Below are 19,994 nucleotides of genomic sequence, written 5' to 3'. Positions count from 1 at the left end.
TTACTACTAATTTACAAATCTCTGCATGGATTGGCACCACTGTACCTCTCCGGTCTTCTTGCACCCTATTGTCCCGCTAGGACTTTAAGATCTCAAGATGCCGGCTATCTGGTAATACCCAAAGTTAAGAAAAAAACTGCTGGAGGTAGGGCGTTTTCATATAGAGCACCTCTTCTCTGGAACAAATTACCCATCTCAATTAAGGAGGCTGATACTGTTTCGACATTTAAAACTAGATTAAAAACGTTCTTGTTTAGTCAATTCAATGACTGTTAAAAGGAAGTACGTGTGTACTTTCTATGTAAACCTGGGTGTGTGCTTGCCTATATGTGTATCACATGTCACTTTTAAATTGTAATTATAGCTTATGTTCACATTGCCCATCTAGATGTTACAAATAAAGTAAACTGGTTACTGTATCTTGTTACTATTATAGTTGTTTTTACTAGTTGGAGACAACGGGGGACTGGTTGTTTTTATCCTTATTCGTATAAGTATAACCTATTTTAGAGTTCTTTCCCCTGGAACAGATTTCATGTTCCAACCGAGGGGGGCTGTCGCTGTTTGGGAATGTGGGGCTGCATCAACTACCCTATTTAGCTCTGTTAAATTGCTGCACTAGTCCACACTTGACCGGTGGGGATCTCATTCTATTATGACTGTAACTCTTAGCTGCTCCTGGCATTCTCTAATCCCTGCTCTCCTCTCTCTGTCCCCCCCCCACACATTCCCTGTGGTGTGGGGGGTTTGAGCTGTCAGGACCTGCTTGGTCGTCGGTCTGCCAACGTTGGACCAGGTCGTCACCCGGAATCCAGTCTCCATGACGGCCAACAGCGAGTTTCCTGGTCCCATCCAACGTCTATAAAGGCGAAAAATGGGTTTTGGTGTTTCAAAATCTATTGACACTGTATGACTATGTTTAGCTTGTGTTCTGCTCCTCTCTCCTACCAACCGTCTCTGGAGGAGGGGATCCCTCTCTGAATTGCTCCTCCCAAGGTTTCTTCCATTTTTTCTCCCGTTGGGCGTTTTTCAGGGAGTTTTTCCTTGTCTTCCTTGAGGGTTTAGGTTGGTTGAGGGGCAGTTCTATGGGCGCATGTGAAGCCCTCTGTGACATGCTTGCGTGTAAAAAGGGCTATACAAATAAATTTGATTTGATTTGCTCGATTATTTTGGGAAAGTGTATGCCACCAGCTTCACATCCCCCAACAGTAGGTGGCGGTAATGCACCTCATAAACGTTGGTTGCAATCTTCCAAAAAGGCGGAAGAAGCAACTGTCATTTTCTATTTCTCTTGAAGACGACGGGCCGCCGATTTTTTTACGCTACCTTGATAAGACGTTCTGTTCTGTACAAAAGGTAACCACATTAGAGCTAATACATTCTCTACTAATATCTCTACTAAAACTACCTCAACATTTAGCTATTGGTGCCTCATAGCCAAAACCTCCGTAGAAAACTGGTACTGTTGGACGAGGCATTACCGTGCAACTTTGCTAAATTCGCTAGCAAGCAAACATTGACGTTTTCTCGGTTATAATATTAATTACAATACGTGGAGATAGCTCCTGTACACAGGCTGAACATCGAATCATGGATCAGACAAGCGTAACTGCACAAGGACCTAAGGTGAGTAGAGCTGTTTGTTTTCATGTCGTACCGTACAGTATATTCTAGACTAAGTTGGCTACTACTAGGTATAAAAACCTGGAAGGTTGTGTGTGAAACAGACACTCATTGGTCAGAAGCCATAAAAGGCTTAACTTAATTTTTGGACACGGCTGTCGTCGGCTGGCTAGTTGACCATAGCATGCTAGATTAAATTTAGGTAGCTAGCTGGTTAGCAAGCCAGATCTGAGAACACACAGTATTCCTAACAGTGTACGATGTAGCTAACAAGCCCCACACAGTTAGTAAATTAGCTAACTGTATTCACGTTAGCTACCAACTTGCTAGTGTCCGTATCCAGTAATACAAGCGCAGTGGACCAGATGGCCTTCTACGGCTTGAGGGCATTGACGCTACATCGTCACGCCTGTTTATTGGAAACATGTCTAGACTTGTCTGAGGCGGAACATTAGGTCGTCTCCGGGGCGTCACTGGGCACTGGAGTTCAGTATCATAGACATATGTCTATGTCCAGTACCACCCGGTTCGTTAAATGTAAGATTAAGTAGTTTAGGGGTAGGGTAGCCTGGCTGCCAGCCCAACTTCTCCCCGCCCCAAAGAAAATTTAGTCGGGAAGTTGGGTCTGGAGGGTCTCGTATTGTAGCCTGGCTGCCAGCCCAACTTCTCCCCGCCCAAAATAAATTTGTTCGGGAAATTGGGTCTGGAGGGTCTCGTATTGGGGACCAACTACAGAAAACCAGAATCTGGGCGAACCAATGAAATTGCCAGGGTGGGCTTTATACGATGATGGACAGATGATCAACAGTAACGTAATCACCCACGTCACAAAAGAGCGCTTAAGTTGAATTCGTTTTGAACAAACATGGCTACCGCTGGAGATCTGGGATGTTGTGATTCTGCCATCGAGTCTGTTTTAGAAGACATCGACAGCGCATTAATTTTGAAAGAGGAACAGAAAGACGCAATCAAGGCATTTGTCGATGGAAAATATGTTTTTGCCGTCCTTCCTACGGGATTCGGTAAAAGTTTAATTTATCAGCTGGCCCCGATGGAGTTGTAATCCTAAACGGAGAACTTCGTATATGCATTGCCCTTTATTGTTTTGCTCAAAAAGGTTGACCGTGTGAACAAGTACTCTCCCTACCCTTAAATTAATTTTACAACACTGGCAAAAATCGTTTGTATTCATTCTTCAAGCATACTTCAAGTCTGCTTGTAGTTTAGTTCTGTTGACAACAACTATGCGGTGCTTAACATACGTCACATACTTTGTTGCTCTGATTGGTTGTAGATCTATCCAATTGAGGGAAGAGGCATTTGTTTTCCAGGCTTGTTTGAAACACGCTCTGTAGTCAAAGCCCAACGGAGAGTTCTCAGACTCATATTCTGACTAGAATTATGAGTATGACAACGTCAGGCTACTCGTATTGGAGACCAACTACAGAAAACCAGAATCTGGGCGAACCAATGAAATTGCCAGGGCGGGCTTTATACGATGATGGACAGATGATCAACAGTAACGTAATTACCCACGTCACAAAACAGCGCTTAAGTTGAATTCGTTTTGAACAAACATGGCTACCGCTGGAGATCTGGGATGTTATGATTCTGCTATCGAGTCCAGTGTTTCCCACACATAGACTAATTTGTGGCGGTGCGCCACAGAATCAACACCGGCCGCCACACATTGCGTTTCGTAAAACATTTTTTTTTATCGCTATTTAGGTAAAAACACACAGCGTATTCGTTCAGCTGCATTTCCTTTACCTGCTCTCCCTCCGTCTCTTTCACGCACGCGTCTTTCTCACATACACACACAGTCACTACGTCAGCACACGTTAGCAACGATGCATACGCCGTTCTAGTGAGACCGACAGCTACATCAGCGAGCCTTCAGCATTAGTGCCATAGCTAAAGGTCTAGGAAAGTTGAGGCTACTTTTCACTAGGTACCGACGGACATGTCTTAATCGAAGGTTCCCCTTCGTTCTTTTGGTGAGAAGTTTCAAGAGCTAGCTACTTACCCGGCGTCATGGAGCTGACCTGTTAAATAGTTATTTAGCACCCTGTATGCAGCGTCGCTACCTGCATATGCAGAAGTTATTTGTTTGTTGAATTGTGAATTATTTCGACCCCCCCCCCCCCCCCCCCCCGGTCTGACATGAAACAACCCCCCCCCCCCCCCCCCCCCCCCCCCCCTCCCCCGCCGCCACATATAGGTTTCTAATCTGTGGGAAACACTGGAGTCTGTTTTACAAGACATCGACAGCGCATTAATTTTGAAAGAGGAACAGAGAGTCGCAATCAATGCATTTGTTGATGGAAAATATGTTTCTGACGTCCTTCCTACGGGATTCGGTAAAAGTTTAATTTATCAACTGGCCCTGATGGTCGCGATGGGACACAATGAAAACCTAGTGGCCATTGTGGTTTGTCCTTTTCTTTTGTGGAGTTGTAATCCTAAACGGAGAACTTGTTCGTATATGCATTGCCCTTTATTGTCTCGCTCAAAAAGGTTGACCGTGTGAACAAGTACTCCCCTTACCCTTTAATTAATTTTACAACACCGGCAAAAATCGTATGTATTCATTCTTCAAGCATACTTCAAGTCTTCTTGTAGTTTAGTTCTGTTGACAACAACTATGCGGTGCTTAACATACGTCACGTACTCAGTTGCTCTGATTTGTTGTAGATCTATCCAATTGAGCAAAGAGGCATTTGTTTTCCAGGCTCGTTTGAAACACACCCTGTATTCAAAGCCCATCGGAGAGTTCTCAGACTCATATTCTGACTAGAATTATGAGTATGACAACGTCAGGCTAGGGGTAGGGTTGGTTAAGTTATAAAAATCTGGTACATGGTCGATGCCTTCCTCTTAACATGCTTATCAACGAATATGACTCATTATTGACTCACATTAACCTATATTGTGGACGTTATTGTTATGAATCTTAATGGTGTGATGTGATTGGTCCCAAGAGCCCATGGGGACCTGCCCCCTCCGTGGTTTCTGCATGCTCATTGACTGATGTTATGAGTGAGCAGCTGGCTAAGCAACTAGAAGATGAGAACAGTGGCTTTTCAGGGTTCCCTGAGTAAGTGATCCCATTTCAAAATGCACACTTACAGTTCGTGTCCATGAACCAGGTTGGATATCTCCTCAGTGGTCTCACCTAGGCACTTCCCCTCCCCAGGGCCGGTGAGGTCCTGCTCCCAGCCGACCACCTGGACACAGACAGTGACCTGATGCTTGCTCAAATGCTGCAGATGCAGTTTGACAGGGAGTTTGACACCCAACTTCGCATAGAAGAGAAGAAGTTAAACGGGGACAGTAAGGGTGAGTGGGGAGCTTAGCTTGTTGGGATGGACTGGGTTAACCCTGCGGCTCTGTGTGATCCTCTGTGTGTTTGTGTGTGTGGGTACAGTGTCCATTTCATTTGAGAACTACCGTAAGGTGCATCCCTACGAAGACAGTGACAGCTCAGAAGATGAGGTGGACTGGCAGGACACCCGCCACGACCCCTACAAAGCTGGTGAACTGCTGTGTCTCTCTATTTCTCTCTCTCTCTCTCTGTCTGTCTGTCTGTCTGTCTGTCTGTCTGTCTGTCTGTCTGTCTGTCACACACACACACACACACCATCATACACACTCTAAGGTGTTACTTCTCTCCCAGACAAGCCCCAGAGTGCTCCGAAGAAGGGCTTCAGTGGGAAGGGGAAGAACATCACTACCAAGCATGACGAGGTGCTGTGTGGCAGGAAGAATACATCTCGCATGGACAATGTGAGCCTCCATTACATTGTTTCCTTTAGGATTTTTTGCTATGGGGGCAGGTCTGTCCGAACAACAACCCACCCCCTTCAGCCGAAACGAAGTTCACTATATTTCGGAGATGCTCCAATCAAGTTTTTTGGTGCCAATCACTTAAATCAGTATCTGCCGATCCGATAATACCGATCACGGTGTCGATTGAAGCATTCTATTCATTGTGTAGCATTATTTATTTTTGATTTTAATATCATTGTAAATCACTCTCAGAATTAACTAAACAAAATTTTAAAAAAGTACTTTTTGAAATAATGTATTAATTCAGGGGGTTCCAGGTGGTGTAGTGGTAAAATTAGAGGTGGGTAAACTATGAATTTTATTATTTATTTATTTATTTATTATTACTAGGGATGCACCGATCAGACTTTTTCAGTCCAGATACCGATGCCTGGGCTTTGTGTATCTGTCGATACCCGATACCGATCCAATACCGTTGTTGATTTAATAATAAACTGTATACCTCCCACCTTATACCTTCCTTCCACCATGTGGAAAAGACTAAAGGACCATGTGGAAAAGACTAAAGACTTTCCTAACTAAGACAAAATAACAGGTGTAATCTACTGCATTCTTATTTATTTGTTATTTAAAAAACAATTGTGCATTCAAAATGCGAAAATAGAATGTAATCAAACGCAGGGCTTATTAAAATAAATAAAATGTAGCAGTGTAAACATAATAGTGTATTGGTCAAACATACAATAGTAATCAAACAGCAACCAAACATTGTAAACATGTAAAAATATTTGAATTCTTATTTATTTGTTGTCGCTGGTGTGTATACCATGGACGTTTCTAGCTTGAAGTATTGCATCGTGCGGTGTACAGCTCGTGTCCAACCAGTGGACAGAAACTTAAAAGCAACATCGAGCGAGCCAAAGAGTTAGCTGTGTGGAGATATTTCACGCTTGCAACGCCAAGTAGTTCGTCGGCTGTTTGTAATGTCTGCAAAGTAAATGTTTTGAGGGGTGGTAGGACTGCAAAGTACAATAGTACCAATTTAATCAAGCACATCCAAAAGCACAATGCTAGGAGCACGCCGAATTCCTGCAGCTCAACGACTCTACTATACTCTAGAACAGGGGTGGCCAACCAGTCAGTCATTTTTTTTTACCTTGTTCCTGCAAAGAGCCACATCCTACACTCGGGCACACATGAACATCGCCCCATCCCTTCCTCACTCTCTCTCTCTCTCTCACACACACACACACACACACACACACACACTCACTCACTCACTCACTCACTCACTCACTCACTCACTCACACACTCACATATACATACATACCACACACAGAGACAGACAGACAGAAAGACACAGACCTCTGCTCAGACAGATTTACTGTACATGTCACCAGGGCCGGAGTGGGGCCACTTTTCAGCCCAGGAGATTCAGGCCCAAAACTGGCCCACTTTTTTTGCATACCAAACAGAGCCTGATGCAGTTTGCTTTGACTGGGGGTGCAGTGAACTTTTCTGGGGGGTATCATGATTACAGAAAGGGATCGTATTATTTTTTATATTGATACCATTTTTGAGACTGCTTAACGACCAGTGTTAATCAGGCGGAGCTAGATGTTGTAACATTCTGGGTAGGGGTGGAACGGTACATGTATTCGTACCGAACCGTACGGTACGGGCGTCACGGTTCGGCTCGTTAAATTACACGGAGAATACACGGTATAAAAATTAATAAAACTTGCGTGCAAATAAATTAATGTAATGCGGAACTACTGTAAGATATTCGTGTTCATCAGGGACAATCTGTAGCCCCGCCTTAGCTCTGAAACTGATTTGCGCCGCCACCTGTGTAGCCGAGCTGTGCCTGAGTGAGTCAGAAATAGCTAGCAGCAGCAGCAGCACTAAAGACATAGCCTATGCAACGCTAGTGCGAAATATGAATGTTCGTAGTGTAAGTATAGCGAAAAATAGCCTAAACTTTCCTAGACTTTTAGCTGCGGTACTAATGCTGAGGGCTCGCTGATATTGCTGTCTTACTAGAACGTGCATTTAGTCTAGCAGACACTTTTATCCAGAGCGTAGTATCTATGAGTTGTTGCTAACGTGTGCTGACGTTGTACACACCCAATAAATTCAAAATTTCCAGGCCTCTAGTTTCTACTCTTCCACGATCTTCTGTAGCTTCTCAGCTAGGTGAGTGCTTGTGTGCTGCTCATACAGGGGCCGTGTCTGTAGAACTGACGCTTTCATTTCCCACTCAGTCAATAAAATGAGCAGTCACCGTGAGGTAGCTTTCGGTAGCACGAGAAGTCCAACCATCAGTCGTTAGTGAAACGGAGGGTGCAGCTGACAACTCGCGCTCCATCAACGTCCGTGTTTTGTTGTACATGTAAGGGACCAGGGCCGGCGTTGCTGCTACCGTATCCCTGTCTGTGTTTGCGCTGTTGCTCAGCTAGTAGCCTATCGTGTCGTGGTATAGGAGGACTGATCGACAAACGCATTATACATTTAGCTAAGACTTGCATGTACAGTAGTTAGTCTGGAGCCCTGCTTCTGCATTTTTTTTTTCCCCTCCCATTGTACTGAACCGTGATGTCTGAACCGCGGTACGAACCGAACCGTGACTTCAGTGTACCGTTCCACCCCTAATTCTGGGCTTAGCCCCATAGGACGTATGAGTTTGATGTGATGCAAGATAGGGACTTCCACACTTAATGCGAGCGTGCACAGCGCGCGAGCGAACATTTGGCCATTATTTGAGCGCAAAACAGTTTTTTGAGCTAAATGTAAAATAAACATGACGTTTTTCAATTGGTAAAACCTTGACTAGTGATGCCATCACTCCGGCCCTGCTCCCATCCATCCTCGCTGACGCGTATCGTTACGGTAGGGGTCCCCCGCCCCGCTATCGGTAGCCTATCTGAGAACTTTTTTTAGAAAAGACGGGTTATGGACCCAACCAACTCTATTTGGAAGGGGAGAACTCCCTCACATGGTATAACCCATGCAGAGGCTGAGTTGTCAGAATGTGTAGCCTACTTGTGTAGCCTACTTTAATAGAAAATAAGACTAACGTGACAACAAACAACTGTGAAACTGTATCTGCTTTTCTGCCTGACTTTTCAAAGTGATTACCTTGTTCTTGCGAAATTAAGTCCCTTTTGGAAATTCTTGGTCAATGTTAGCATGGAGTGAGCTGAAGTGGCGCTGAAGATTTGAAGCCTTGAAATGCGCTAATGACGCCTGGCATAAGGCAGAATGGCCATTACGTTCAACAAAAAATATAAACTCATCTGTTAAAAACGTCCCATGTTTATCTTCATATTTGCGTTTTGCTAAACATTTTTCCCCTGCCATTTTCAGAGCGAACTTGACACCAATTGTTTACTCAACAACAAGGTTTTCCTTCCCTCCAAGCTCAGCGTGGAGTTTTATGTTAGTCCACACCAAACACGTTTCGCGTGTTTATTTTAGATACAAAGTGAATGTATACAGACGCGATCATGCGAAAATTCAGGTCAGACGTGCATTTGCTTGGGATGTAAATATTGACCTCAACATGAACATTGAACACACATACATAAAAAAAACACTAACACAAATATCGATATGAATGTAAGAGCCGCACGAGACCAAGCAAAGAGCCGCATGCGGCTCGGGAGCCGCAGATTGGCCAGGCCTGCTCTATAATCTACAGTGTAGAACGACTAGTGTCGCACATATGTGATCGTTCGAATGTGGGTCTCACAGTGTAACGTTGCATATGCGATTTCGAAAATTCCAACTGAATATTTTCCGATAGAAAAAAACTATGCGACAAACGCTGTATGGTTTCAATATGTACTAATGAGAAGGCTAACAGGTAACACTAGCATGCTAGTAGCATCGCTTCGAGTATTATGCTTGCTGTGGTCACCGTCGGAAATATTTAGAACTCACTCATCTAAAGGTTGCATGGATCGGCCAGTGGATCAGCTACATTTTCCGATCCCTGATCCAGCTATTTTGTCAATATTGGGGCCGATATCAGATCCTAGTATTGGATCGGTGCACCCCTGATTATTACGTTTCATTAGGCCTATTTAGATGGAACCGGTAAGGTTGGCTTGTACCTGCATCATCGTATTTGAAAGCACGTTATTAATAGTAGGCTAGCCGCCGTTTGTCCCCGTCTTAATCTAATGTTGTGCGAACCAAAACAACCTTTACAAACGTGAATTGATCTTACTCTGTACTTGAGGCCTTTTGCCGTCATCTGTGGGAGTGGGAGCACTCGATGGTCTCCAAAAAATCGGATGATATCGATGGCTAATTAATCCATTACGAACAGGTAATCCACAATGTGTGTTTACATAGGCTACTTCGTCGTGGATCCTGACTGGTGTCGTCGCCGCCGCAACGCATTGATTGGAGGGTCACAGACCATATACAGCGCAGATGAAATTATTCAGCCTACAGCGTTATGTTCAACAATATGAAATTTAATCTTTGGTGTTTTAAAATTACACCAAATTTATTTTGGATTATTCCAACGGCAGAATACGAGGCGCAGGGAACTTGCATGTGCGTAAACGCGCATAAACGCTATTTAGAGGTGAATCAACGCAATTTAGAGGTGGTTAAATGCTATTTCAGAATTTCGGGAGGTGCGTTAACGGCGTTTACGTGCAATTAGCCTCCACTGCATCCCTGGTTCTCCTTGTCCATGAGTTTTGGTCTTTGCATTAGACCAGCTGGCTAAAAGCAGAATTCCCATATCTTGAGATTCCCTGCTTGACTTTTTTGGCGTAAAACCTTTGTTGTAGAATTGACTGAACTGTAAAATTATGAACTTTGTGACTTGACGCGACCAAGAAAGAGACATGGCTGTTGCCTAGTAAGACTATGCGGTCTATCTGGCGATGCACTCACTCAAATTTCAAGACTTTCGTGACCCAAATCAAAATGCTGTTGTGACAGATCAATGGGGAATTGCTTTCTCTCTTAATTTCTGTCATCCTCGACCATTTGTCTTTTTTAATCTTCCAATTTTTATTATCCGTATCATTCTCTAGCTGTTATAAGGCTACCATCCCGGTTTTCTGCCACCTAGATGCGTGCACATAAAAAAAAATTATGACGAGCGCGGTAATCGGGAGCTGTCCTCCGCAATTTCACTGCCAAATGGCGGATCATCGGACACGATTTAGTCGCCAGCCCAAAAATCTACACGCCATTGGTGCTTGGCGGGTGCCAATTTCGAGCCCTGGTGCTGTCAGTTTATTTATTATTAACTACGTTAACGCAAACCCAAATTAACGGCGTCAATTCTTTTATTGTGCGATTAACGTTGTTTTTGGCCTAGCAAACTTTGTAGTTTTTTTTACATGCTGTTGCAACAACTACATATATACATTTAAAATGATAATACAAACTTAACTGCAACATAAACAGGCTATAGCCAAATATCCAATATGTTTCAAGTCAGTCAGTTTCAAGTCGATTTGTCTGCATTTAGGAGGAGATAACAGACAGAATCAAGATTAAAGGTGCACAGGAAGTCAGTAATTAAACAAAAAACTCAACATGTATATCTATCTGTAGTGTCTTTCTCACTCACTCTTACATGCTTCACTCACTCTCTCACTTCACGGACGCACTCACTCACTCGGAGAGGGGGCATACTAGAGTATTCTAACCTTACTTCTGTTTAAGCAGTTTCACTGGCAGATTTCCCTTGATAAATATAAGCATCTCAGCATTTTTAGGAGTCAACCTGTTCCTCTTATCTAGAAAATGTCCTGCTGTGCTGAAAAGTCCCTCATGGCCTTCTCGATGTTCCTGGCATTATCCCGCAGAATAACGTGCACCTATTCCTGTGGGATTCCCCATGCTTGGAACATGTCTGTGACAGTTGCAGCAAAAGCCTCCGCGGTGTGCGATCCGGGAAACTCTTGTGAGTGAAGCACCACTTTGGTCAGCTCCTAGTTTTCATTAATAAATGCGCAGTTAGGCTCATCATAGACACAGGACAGACACTCGAACTCCAAATGTCACTCGTGAAGCTAACTGCCCTGATGTAGTCCTTCATAAGGCTCTCGATGTGCTTGTAGACATTTTGTTCATTTGTCAGTTAGGTATTTTTGGCCCAGCAGCGTATAGCGTTGATCCAAGCATAGCGTGGATCCAAGGATACGAGGCGTTGAAACCCGGTGTCTTCCACAACAGACAGCGGCTGCTGATCAAGAGAAATTAATTCCATTACCTTTGCATTTAATTCATTTTGTCTCTTGTTGTCGTTGCTGTTGTTTCAATGTCTCTGTTACGGTCAGCTGAGTGAGTGGCGTTTGGGAAGTGGTAGCACGCTCGTTGTCTTTCTCTGCGTTAGCGCTCGCCAACTTCGTAAACTCCTCAAATTCCTTCAAATGCCGTATGAGGTTCGTGGTATTGAAACCCCTTTGATGCGTTCCTCCACGGGGAACTACTTTTGAGCAGACGTTGCAAACTGCAAATTTGTTATCTTATATCTAATATTGCCAGACCGGCGAAGCCATTTTGTCTCAGTGGTTTCAACTACCCGCCACCGAAGATGGGGGGCCAATGAAATGTAATAACATGGAGAGACAGCCAATCACAAGTTTTTTGTCTTTTTATTTATTTATTTTTTACCATTGGCATCTCTAACGTTTTGAGAACGCCGATCAGAATCAATAATGGAAATATTGGCCAATATGGATTGGCGCCGATCAGATCGGAGCATCCCTAAGAGGAGCAGGTTAATGTAATAGTCTACTGACTAGAAATGGGCGATATAAACGATATGCAATATAAACGATACAAAATTGGCCTACGATAGAATTAAAATCTATCTATTCTATCACAATAATGCATGTAGGATGCAATCTACCCACGAAATTTAGAGTCACAACCTGCAACGCATCATCGTATTAATCATCTTGAATAGCTATGGCTGAAAGCGAAAGCTGGTGAAAAAGACCGGTGCAACATCCATTATTTAGACTTGATTCGGATTTAAGCCGTCCGACGAGCAGCAGCAAACTACTGGGGGGGGGGGGGGGTCGTTACACATAACTTTTTTTTCAATTAAATATAAATGTAATATATCCTCTCCTACTCTTTCTTAAAAGCCATAATGAATCTATCTCTTTCTCTCCCTGACCTTGTCTTTCTGCTTGAGCAGCACTGGTTGAAGCCTCAAAATATTGTAAACAATTTCTGCATATATGCAGGTAGCAAAGCTAGTGCTAAATAAGTATTTGGTCGGCTCCATGACACCGGGTAAGTAGGGCTCGAGAGACAGCTCATCAAAAGAACGATGGGGAATACACTTATTTAGCAGATGAAAACATGTTCTTAGGTACCTAGCGAAAAGTCACCTAAACTTTCCTAGACTTGTAGCTACGGGAGCCTACTAATGCTGAAGGCTCGCTGACATCGCATAGCGTCGTTGCGAGCGTGTCTGCGTGTGTATGTGAGACGCATGAGTGACAGAGAGACGGAGGGAGAGCAGGGAAAGGAAATGCTGCTGAACGAATATGCTGCTTGTTTTAAACAGCGTTAAAAAAATAATAACGTTAATTTTTTTAAACTTTAAAATTTTAATTTAATATTGCATATTTTCATTCTATTTCCCCTAAAGCATCAAGGTTAAGCTACTTAAAGACACCCCTTCCACTCAAAGTATGCTCTAAATGGCATAAATGCTGCTAATTAATAATTGACATAACAACTTATTGAAAATTGTCAGTAGCCTAGCCTATCGATTAAGGTAGGCCACTGTAAAGCACGTGTACACTGTCTGCTTAATTTGATCTTGACATATAGGCTAAGCATTCTGTAGCAAATAATAACAATAAACCCACTATTCATTACATTATCTTAATGCAGTGTAACTACTTCAGCACAATAATGCACCTAGAATACAAATGTGAGCAAGGGCGTTCAGCAATCGCTATCAAATCAACAGCCATGTGCAATTTAGCTAGCAGGTGAAGAATACAAACAACAAAAGTCACCAGTCAACTTAATTTCAATTTGCAAGAACTGTAGAATAATTACAATAACAGGCTTAAATGAACTGACAACATAAGTTATACGTTCTCAAGGATGCACAGTGCTGCTCCCTGTGTGAAGCGCGTGTCCGTGCTATTCTCCGACATGCACTCTAAAAATCACTGCTGATAGACGGCCTTTTGTACAGCCCTATTTCTGATACCGTGGTGGCAGAAATTTAGCTGTGGCAACATAAAGGAAACACTGCATTCATATGTCACTGTCCTGGATGTTCCTCCTGGTCATCTCTAATGTTCCTCCTGCCCTGTGTGTGTGTTCATCTCTAATGTTCTTCCTGCCCTGTGTGTGTCTGTGTTTCAGTTTGCTCCAGAGGTTCATGTGGGGGATGGTCTGGGCATGGATCTGAAGCTGTCCAACCAGGTGTACAATGCCCTGAAGCAGCACTGCTACAGCGAGCAGAGACGCAGCGCACGCCTGCACGAGAAGAAGGAACACTCCACTTCCGTAAGTACACATACATGTACACACATAGATATAAACACACATGTACACTGTGTGCTGAGGCTCTGGAATGTGCCCCCCCCCCCCCCCAGGAGCAAGCGGTGGACCCCAGGACTCGTCTGCTGATGTACAAGATGGTGAACGCTGGCTTGCTGGAGAACATCAATGGCTGCATCAGTACTGGGAAGGAGTCTGTGGTGTTCCACGCTGATGGAGGGAGGTGAGAGAAGGAGGGACGGATGGAGAGGGACTTTGACTTAGGGCTGGGCGATAAATCTATAAAAAAAATATATTGAAGTAATGACTTCCCTCAATAAAGATACAGGGATGCAAAAGGCGCTTTTTTCGGCGCCTCCCGCTTTTTTCACGTCAGTTTGGGTGACTTGCGTGAATCGTGCAGATCTGAAGTTATTTTTTAAGGGGGGAGGGGGGTCTGATTATGGCCCCGTCCACACTAGCCCGGGTAAATATTAATACGCGTATTCGAGTTGAAAACGATCTCCGTCCACACTAGCGTTTTCATATCGTTTTCCAAATGTTTGCCGTCCACACTAACACGGGTACATGACAATCGTTGTCATGGTTACCCTCCCTCCCGCTCCTGCTCTGTTTACATACTCCTCGGGCAATGTCCCACCAGCTAGCTGTTCAACCCGGTCTCATCCAGAATCACTGCTCTATGGTTGGTTTAAACCGTCTTTTCTTGTCCCCCTATCGTTCAGGCACACCTGAGTACAACGCTCGCCTTCTGGGTAGGAGTAACACGTATCTATTAAGTGATAATACTTGTATCTGAAGTACACTAACTAAACTGGTAAATAAATTCTAGAGATGGAGCAGCATATTTCTTTCACCTTCCATGTTCATCTTGACATTATAGCTATAGAGTGCATGCTACCCCCAATGCCATGGCAACTAACGTCATCATATCTGAAAAGCTCCGTGGACCCTGTCAACACTACTACGAGAACCCGGCGTTTTCAAATGTCTCCGGCTAGGGGAGCGTATTCGAAAAGCTCAGTTTTCAGTGTACGAATACGCTGTATTAGTGTGGACGGGAGGTGCAAACGCAGACATATGTATGCGTTTCTAAATGTACCCAGGCTAGTGTGGACGGGGCCTATAATTGCAACAACAGTAATTCTGGATTGCCTCCACCAAACACGTAAATAGGAAATAAGCAAATCAGCAGTAGCCTATGCGCACAAGCGTGAACCACTAGTGTTTCTTCTTGCTGCGTATCTTTTACTGTCTGCGGTGGGTACTCAATAAATGGACTCCGATCCGGACCGCAATACCTAGACGCAATTCATTGGTGCGTGATTTTGTACTATAGCCTATATTTTTTTCCTACTAGATGTGCTTTATATCTTCCGTGTCCAACCAATCAGGAGCTGTAATAACAATAATCACCATGACAACTCACTCACTCAACGTTGGCCGCAACCTCTGTGGGTAAAGCAGGTTGTGTGTGTCATCCGCAACAACGCAGGTTAATCGATTTGCTAATGGTAGCTAGCCTAAGTGTTTCTTCCTTAGGAAAAAATCATTGGTTGACAAAACCCAGCGAAAAGTTGATTCTGAAAATCGCAAATTTCAGACAGAATGGACTGACAAGTACGCATATGTGTTGCCGGTGGGGACAAAACCGATGTGTTTAATCTGCAATGAGACGGTTTCCGGTGTCAAAAGTGGTAGAGCTAACGTGAAATGTCACTATGACACAAAGCATAGACACTTTGAACAAAATTACCCCCAGAACTCTGGTCTATGGGAGAAAGATGCCCAGGGGCACGGGCACTGTGCCCTCCTAAACCTAAGTCAATTTTGAATGGGAGTCAATGGGAGAGGGAAGGGCCAGCAAAATATACCATGGTCGGTTTCGGACCCGGGACTGAATGGAAATTTGGTTAATGGACCTTTTGAGTTTCTAATTGAGTACCCCTGTTTTAGGGGAAGCCGAGCTTTCCTTGCAGTCTTAATGAAATCTCCTACTGTCATGGATTTTATTAGGAAGGTTACCAAGGCATACACAGCTTGTGGCAAGTAGAACAAACTACCTCTCAAAAGTAAGAACCTACAGGCCTTGTCCTCCATTGAATTTGTGGTGAGGGGCCATTCCCAGGCTGTTACTCAGCTGAAGGAGTTGGCTAGGATGATCAACATTCAGTGCCCTTAAAGGTGGTCAGGAAGAAGAGGAAGAAGGAGTAAAACCAGAAGAAGTGCTAGATAATTTAATAAGAGTTTGTCTCGGAATAAAAAATGAAATTGAATATTACAAATTAGCGTTGGTGTATTTTGATCTTCAAAATGTAATTTTGTCAGAATTATTAATCTATCAAGCCAGTCAGTCGGTGAACAAGTTTAATAAAGCTTTATTGCTTGCGGCCGGCCCACAAGGAGACAAAAACATCTCACCTTGCATAGACCTGTGTGCGTGGAAACTTACAGAGTTCTCTGACCCTAGGCTTGACCATATGATTCACTCAGCACAGGTGAGGTTATTTATTGCACCTCTAGTAAGATAATGGTCAGCCTATAGGTCAGCTTGTTTACGTATGCCTCATGTTACCCAAAGTTCAGATTTGGGGGTAGGTCTCTCTACACTCAAGTAATGCTGAACACAAAATCATCATTATACAGGATAAATGTGTTACATCTTAAATTTTTCCAACAAATTTTACTCAATGTTCATATAGGGGTGGGCGAGGGATGTCAGGGGGTTGGTGGCAATCTAAGTATATGGATATTTGCCACAGGGCGAGGGCTTCAATTACCTCTCTCTTTTTTGACCATACATGTGTTTGCATCCCTGAAGATATTGTAACATTAATGCATTTTCAATAATCTCGATAGAGAATTATTAAGAACAGCAGTCCATTTAATTTCTGTGATGCAGCCAGGAAGTTGTGGAGAAATGGTAGCTACGCTCACTAAAATACACTGAGCACCTAGAATGGAGTAGCAAATGTTAACCGCGGAAAATGAGTGTTATTGACAAAAACTGTGCCAGCGATAGCCATGGCGAGGGAGAAACTTCCAATGAAGAAATTATTGATAAAAATGGTTCATCTTCAGTTATTTGGAAGTGGTTTGGCTTTTTGTAATCCGCCAAAGAGCAGAGCAATGTTTGGTGCAAATTGTGTAGTAAACAAACAGGTGGCTACCAAGTCTGGTAATACGACAAACTGCAAATGTGGACTTCTCGACAGGTCAACAAATGCCTTTGTAAGCAGAGATTTTTTTTACGTTAACCGGGAGTATCCTTGGGGTAGGTCGAGGTCAATTTGGTTTCATATATAGTACAACAATACGTGGGGAAAAACACAGCGAATCTGGAGCAGACGCCATGTTGTCAACATCTCCAAGGCAAACGCTAGCTAGGTCCGCAAATCGTTTGGGGACCTCTGGAAAGGTCTGCAAACGTTTTTGCGGACTTCTTAGAACGTCTTTGGACCAATAAAAACAGCGTATTGGTCCAATTATAATACTAGTATGTAAGAAACCTTTTACCACCTGAAGCAAAATCACTTGTTTGCGCCAAGGTATTGATAAAAAGCAAGGTTTTAAAAAGCTTAAATGACTTGACCCCAGGTACGTGCTCCCTGGCCGACAATTCTCTCACACCGCACTGCCTAAACTTTATGCCAAGTGTAGGGATAAAGTTGAGGAAGAGACTTATTTTGCTACTACTACGGATCTGTGGTCTATTGTCTTAATTATCGTTATTGAATGGAAATATAAATATTGATCATTTTCTACCCATATCGCCCAGCCCTACTTTGACTTGAAAATAATTGCTTTATTGGGCAGTCAAAACTGACAGCTATCTGTCAGTTACATTACAACAACTATTTTTAATCCTCATATTGAAAATCTGTCTCTTATCACCTACAGTCTGGAAGACAGCCCCGTCCCATCGGAGTGTGTGTTGAAGGTGTTTAAGACGACACTGAATGAGTTCAGGAACAGAGACAAGTATATCAAGGATGACTACCGCTTTAAGGACCGCTTCAGCAAGCTCAACCCTCGCAAGATCATCCGTCTTTGGGCAGAGAAGGAGATGCACAACCTGGCTAGGTGACTGGTTGACAGACCTCCTCATCTATCCTCCCCCTCCTCTCTTCTCTCTTTTATCCTCTTCCTCCTCTATCCTTCTCCTCTTCATTTCTCCCTTGCCCTACACAGAATGAAGAAAGCAGAGATCCCGTGTCCTGACGTGGTGGTGCTGAAGAAGCACATCCTGGTGATGTCCTTTATAGGGAAGGACCACGTCCCTGCCCCCAAGCTGAAGGAGGCCCATCTGGGCCCCGACGACCTGGCCAGGGCCTACCTCCAGGTCCTGCATGTGAGTGGCCTCACCCCTCACCCTCACTCGAGCCTCCCTTTGAACAGTCTTGTGTACAGTGCTGGTTGTGTGTCCCCAGATGATGCAGCAGTTGTACCAGCAGTGTAACCTGGTCCATGCTGACCTCAGTGAATACAACATGCTGTGGCACGATGGCAAGGTAGGTTCTACTCTGGATGGAAACTACTCTTCACTAAACTGGTGTGTGTGTTTGAGATATCTACTGTCTGACTGAAGCAGTGTGTGTGAGAGATCTCTAGTGTCCTGACTATAGCGGTGTATGTGTTTCAGGTGTGGCTGATAGACGTGAGTCAGTCTATCGAGCCCACCCATCCTCATGGTCTGGAGTTCCTCTTCAGGGACTGCAGGAACGTGGCTACGGTACGACACACACACACACAGAGATCACACAGTACACAGTTCTTCACATTCTCAGCTAGCCCAGCTGTCCAGCTGCTAGTGTCATCCCAGGGTGTGTTTGTTTTGTTTCTGCTCCCCAGTTTTTCCTGAAGGGTGGGGTCTGCGAGGCCATGAATGTGTATGAGCTGTTCAATGCCGTGACCGGGCTGAACATCACCGGAGACAATGAGGCTGACTTCCTTGCCCAGGTATGTAGGAGAGACAGGAAGCTGTGAGCCAGCCGTGGTGTGTCTTTAAAACACTGTCTGTTTGTCTGTGCTCAGATCGAGGCTCTGGAGAAGAGGAACGAGGACCACGTCCAGAGGAGGGGCAAGAAGAGCTTCTCCCCCAGCGAGGAGGCAGACCCCCCCTCTCCTGCCCCAGGAAGATGACTAGCGAACGCTCCCCCTCTTCACCATGATGGCGGCTGCTTCATGGACCCTGAGGGGAACTGCTGACTGGAGGGAGCAGAGGCTGGAGGAGCTGGCGGCAAGCCAATCCTGGGGTCTCGTTACATTAGGAGGAGAGTGGAAGGTCGAGGTTAAAAGGTTATCTGATCTGAACCATCCCTGATGGAGGGGATCCTCCTCTTTGGAATCCTGACCCTAACTCTCTTCTGCATCTCTATAAGACACCTCCATCCATCCTTTTTTCCATCTCCACTCATGGCTGTGTGGAGAACGCTAGTGGGGAGTGACTGAAATATGGATTAGGAAGGCAACAATATTAAACTGCTTTTCATATGAGTGATTCAATAAACCAGCATTTATGACGTGATTAGAAACCGATCTCTGATTGGTACAGAAGTCAGTGGTAGCGTGAGGATAGGAACAGGAGTGAGTTTGATGCATTCTCACAACACCAACGTGCTCCCAGTGTTACCTAGTGCTGAGCTTGTTAGTGAAGACAGGGTGTTCTACATGGAGACTGGTTCTGTATGAGAGGCGGGGCTTATTGGAGGGTGTGGTGTTTGCTGCTCGTTGTAACTGCAACAGCATGATGATTAATACAATTGGTTGGAAATAAATGTTTTGTATTGTTTGGAATGACTCACACTACTATCACACTTGTGTAATTTATTTAACTTCATTTGCTGTCTTGACTTTTTGAAACACAAATAAACTTTTAGCATCAGATTCTGTTGGATTTCAGAGCTGCCTTTTTGAACTTTGAAAATGTATTAACACTTAGACAAAGATACAGGACAGTATTTGTAAGGTGTTATTGTCTCAGTGTAACTGTCACATGCAACCAGTCAGGGGCAGATTTACCCATTAGGCAAAGAAAGGCAACCGCCTGGGGCCCCCAGCTGCCAGG

General features: G+C 44.1%; 1 protein-coding gene across 2 annotated transcripts; it reads left to right on the top strand.

Moving 5' to 3' along the window:
• Positions 1-1,225: 1,225 nt before the first annotated feature.
• On the top strand, positions 1,226-19,818 carry riok3 (RIO kinase 3 (yeast)). Of its 2 annotated transcripts, XM_047023891.1 has the most exons (14): positions 1,226-1,356; positions 1,563-1,626; positions 4,605-4,720; positions 4,820-4,962; positions 5,051-5,158; positions 5,300-5,409; positions 13,790-13,933; positions 14,023-14,150; positions 17,828-18,010; positions 18,119-18,278; positions 18,358-18,438; positions 18,570-18,659; positions 18,779-18,886; positions 18,962-19,818. In XM_047023891.1, exons 2-14 carry the CDS (start codon positions 1,591-1,593, stop codon positions 19,067-19,069), a joined length of 1,515 nt encoding a protein of 504 aa, XP_046879847.1. In that variant the 5' UTR covers positions 1,226-1,356; positions 1,563-1,590; the 3' UTR covers positions 19,070-19,818. The 2 variants fall into 2 exon arrangements, with proteins under 2 accessions (XP_046879847.1, XP_046879846.1); XM_047023890.1 differs by having other exon boundaries at positions 1,227-1,626.
• Positions 19,819-19,994: the final 176 nt, after the last annotated feature.

This window comes from Hypomesus transpacificus, chromosome 8, assembly GCF_021917145.1.
Source record: "Hypomesus transpacificus isolate Combined female chromosome 8, fHypTra1, whole genome shotgun sequence".
Classification (NCBI taxonomy): Eukaryota; Metazoa; Chordata; class Actinopteri; order Osmeriformes; family Osmeridae; genus Hypomesus; species Hypomesus transpacificus.
The sequence above is the reverse complement of the archived record's forward strand: the minus strand, read 5'-3'. Positions and strand labels throughout refer to the sequence as shown.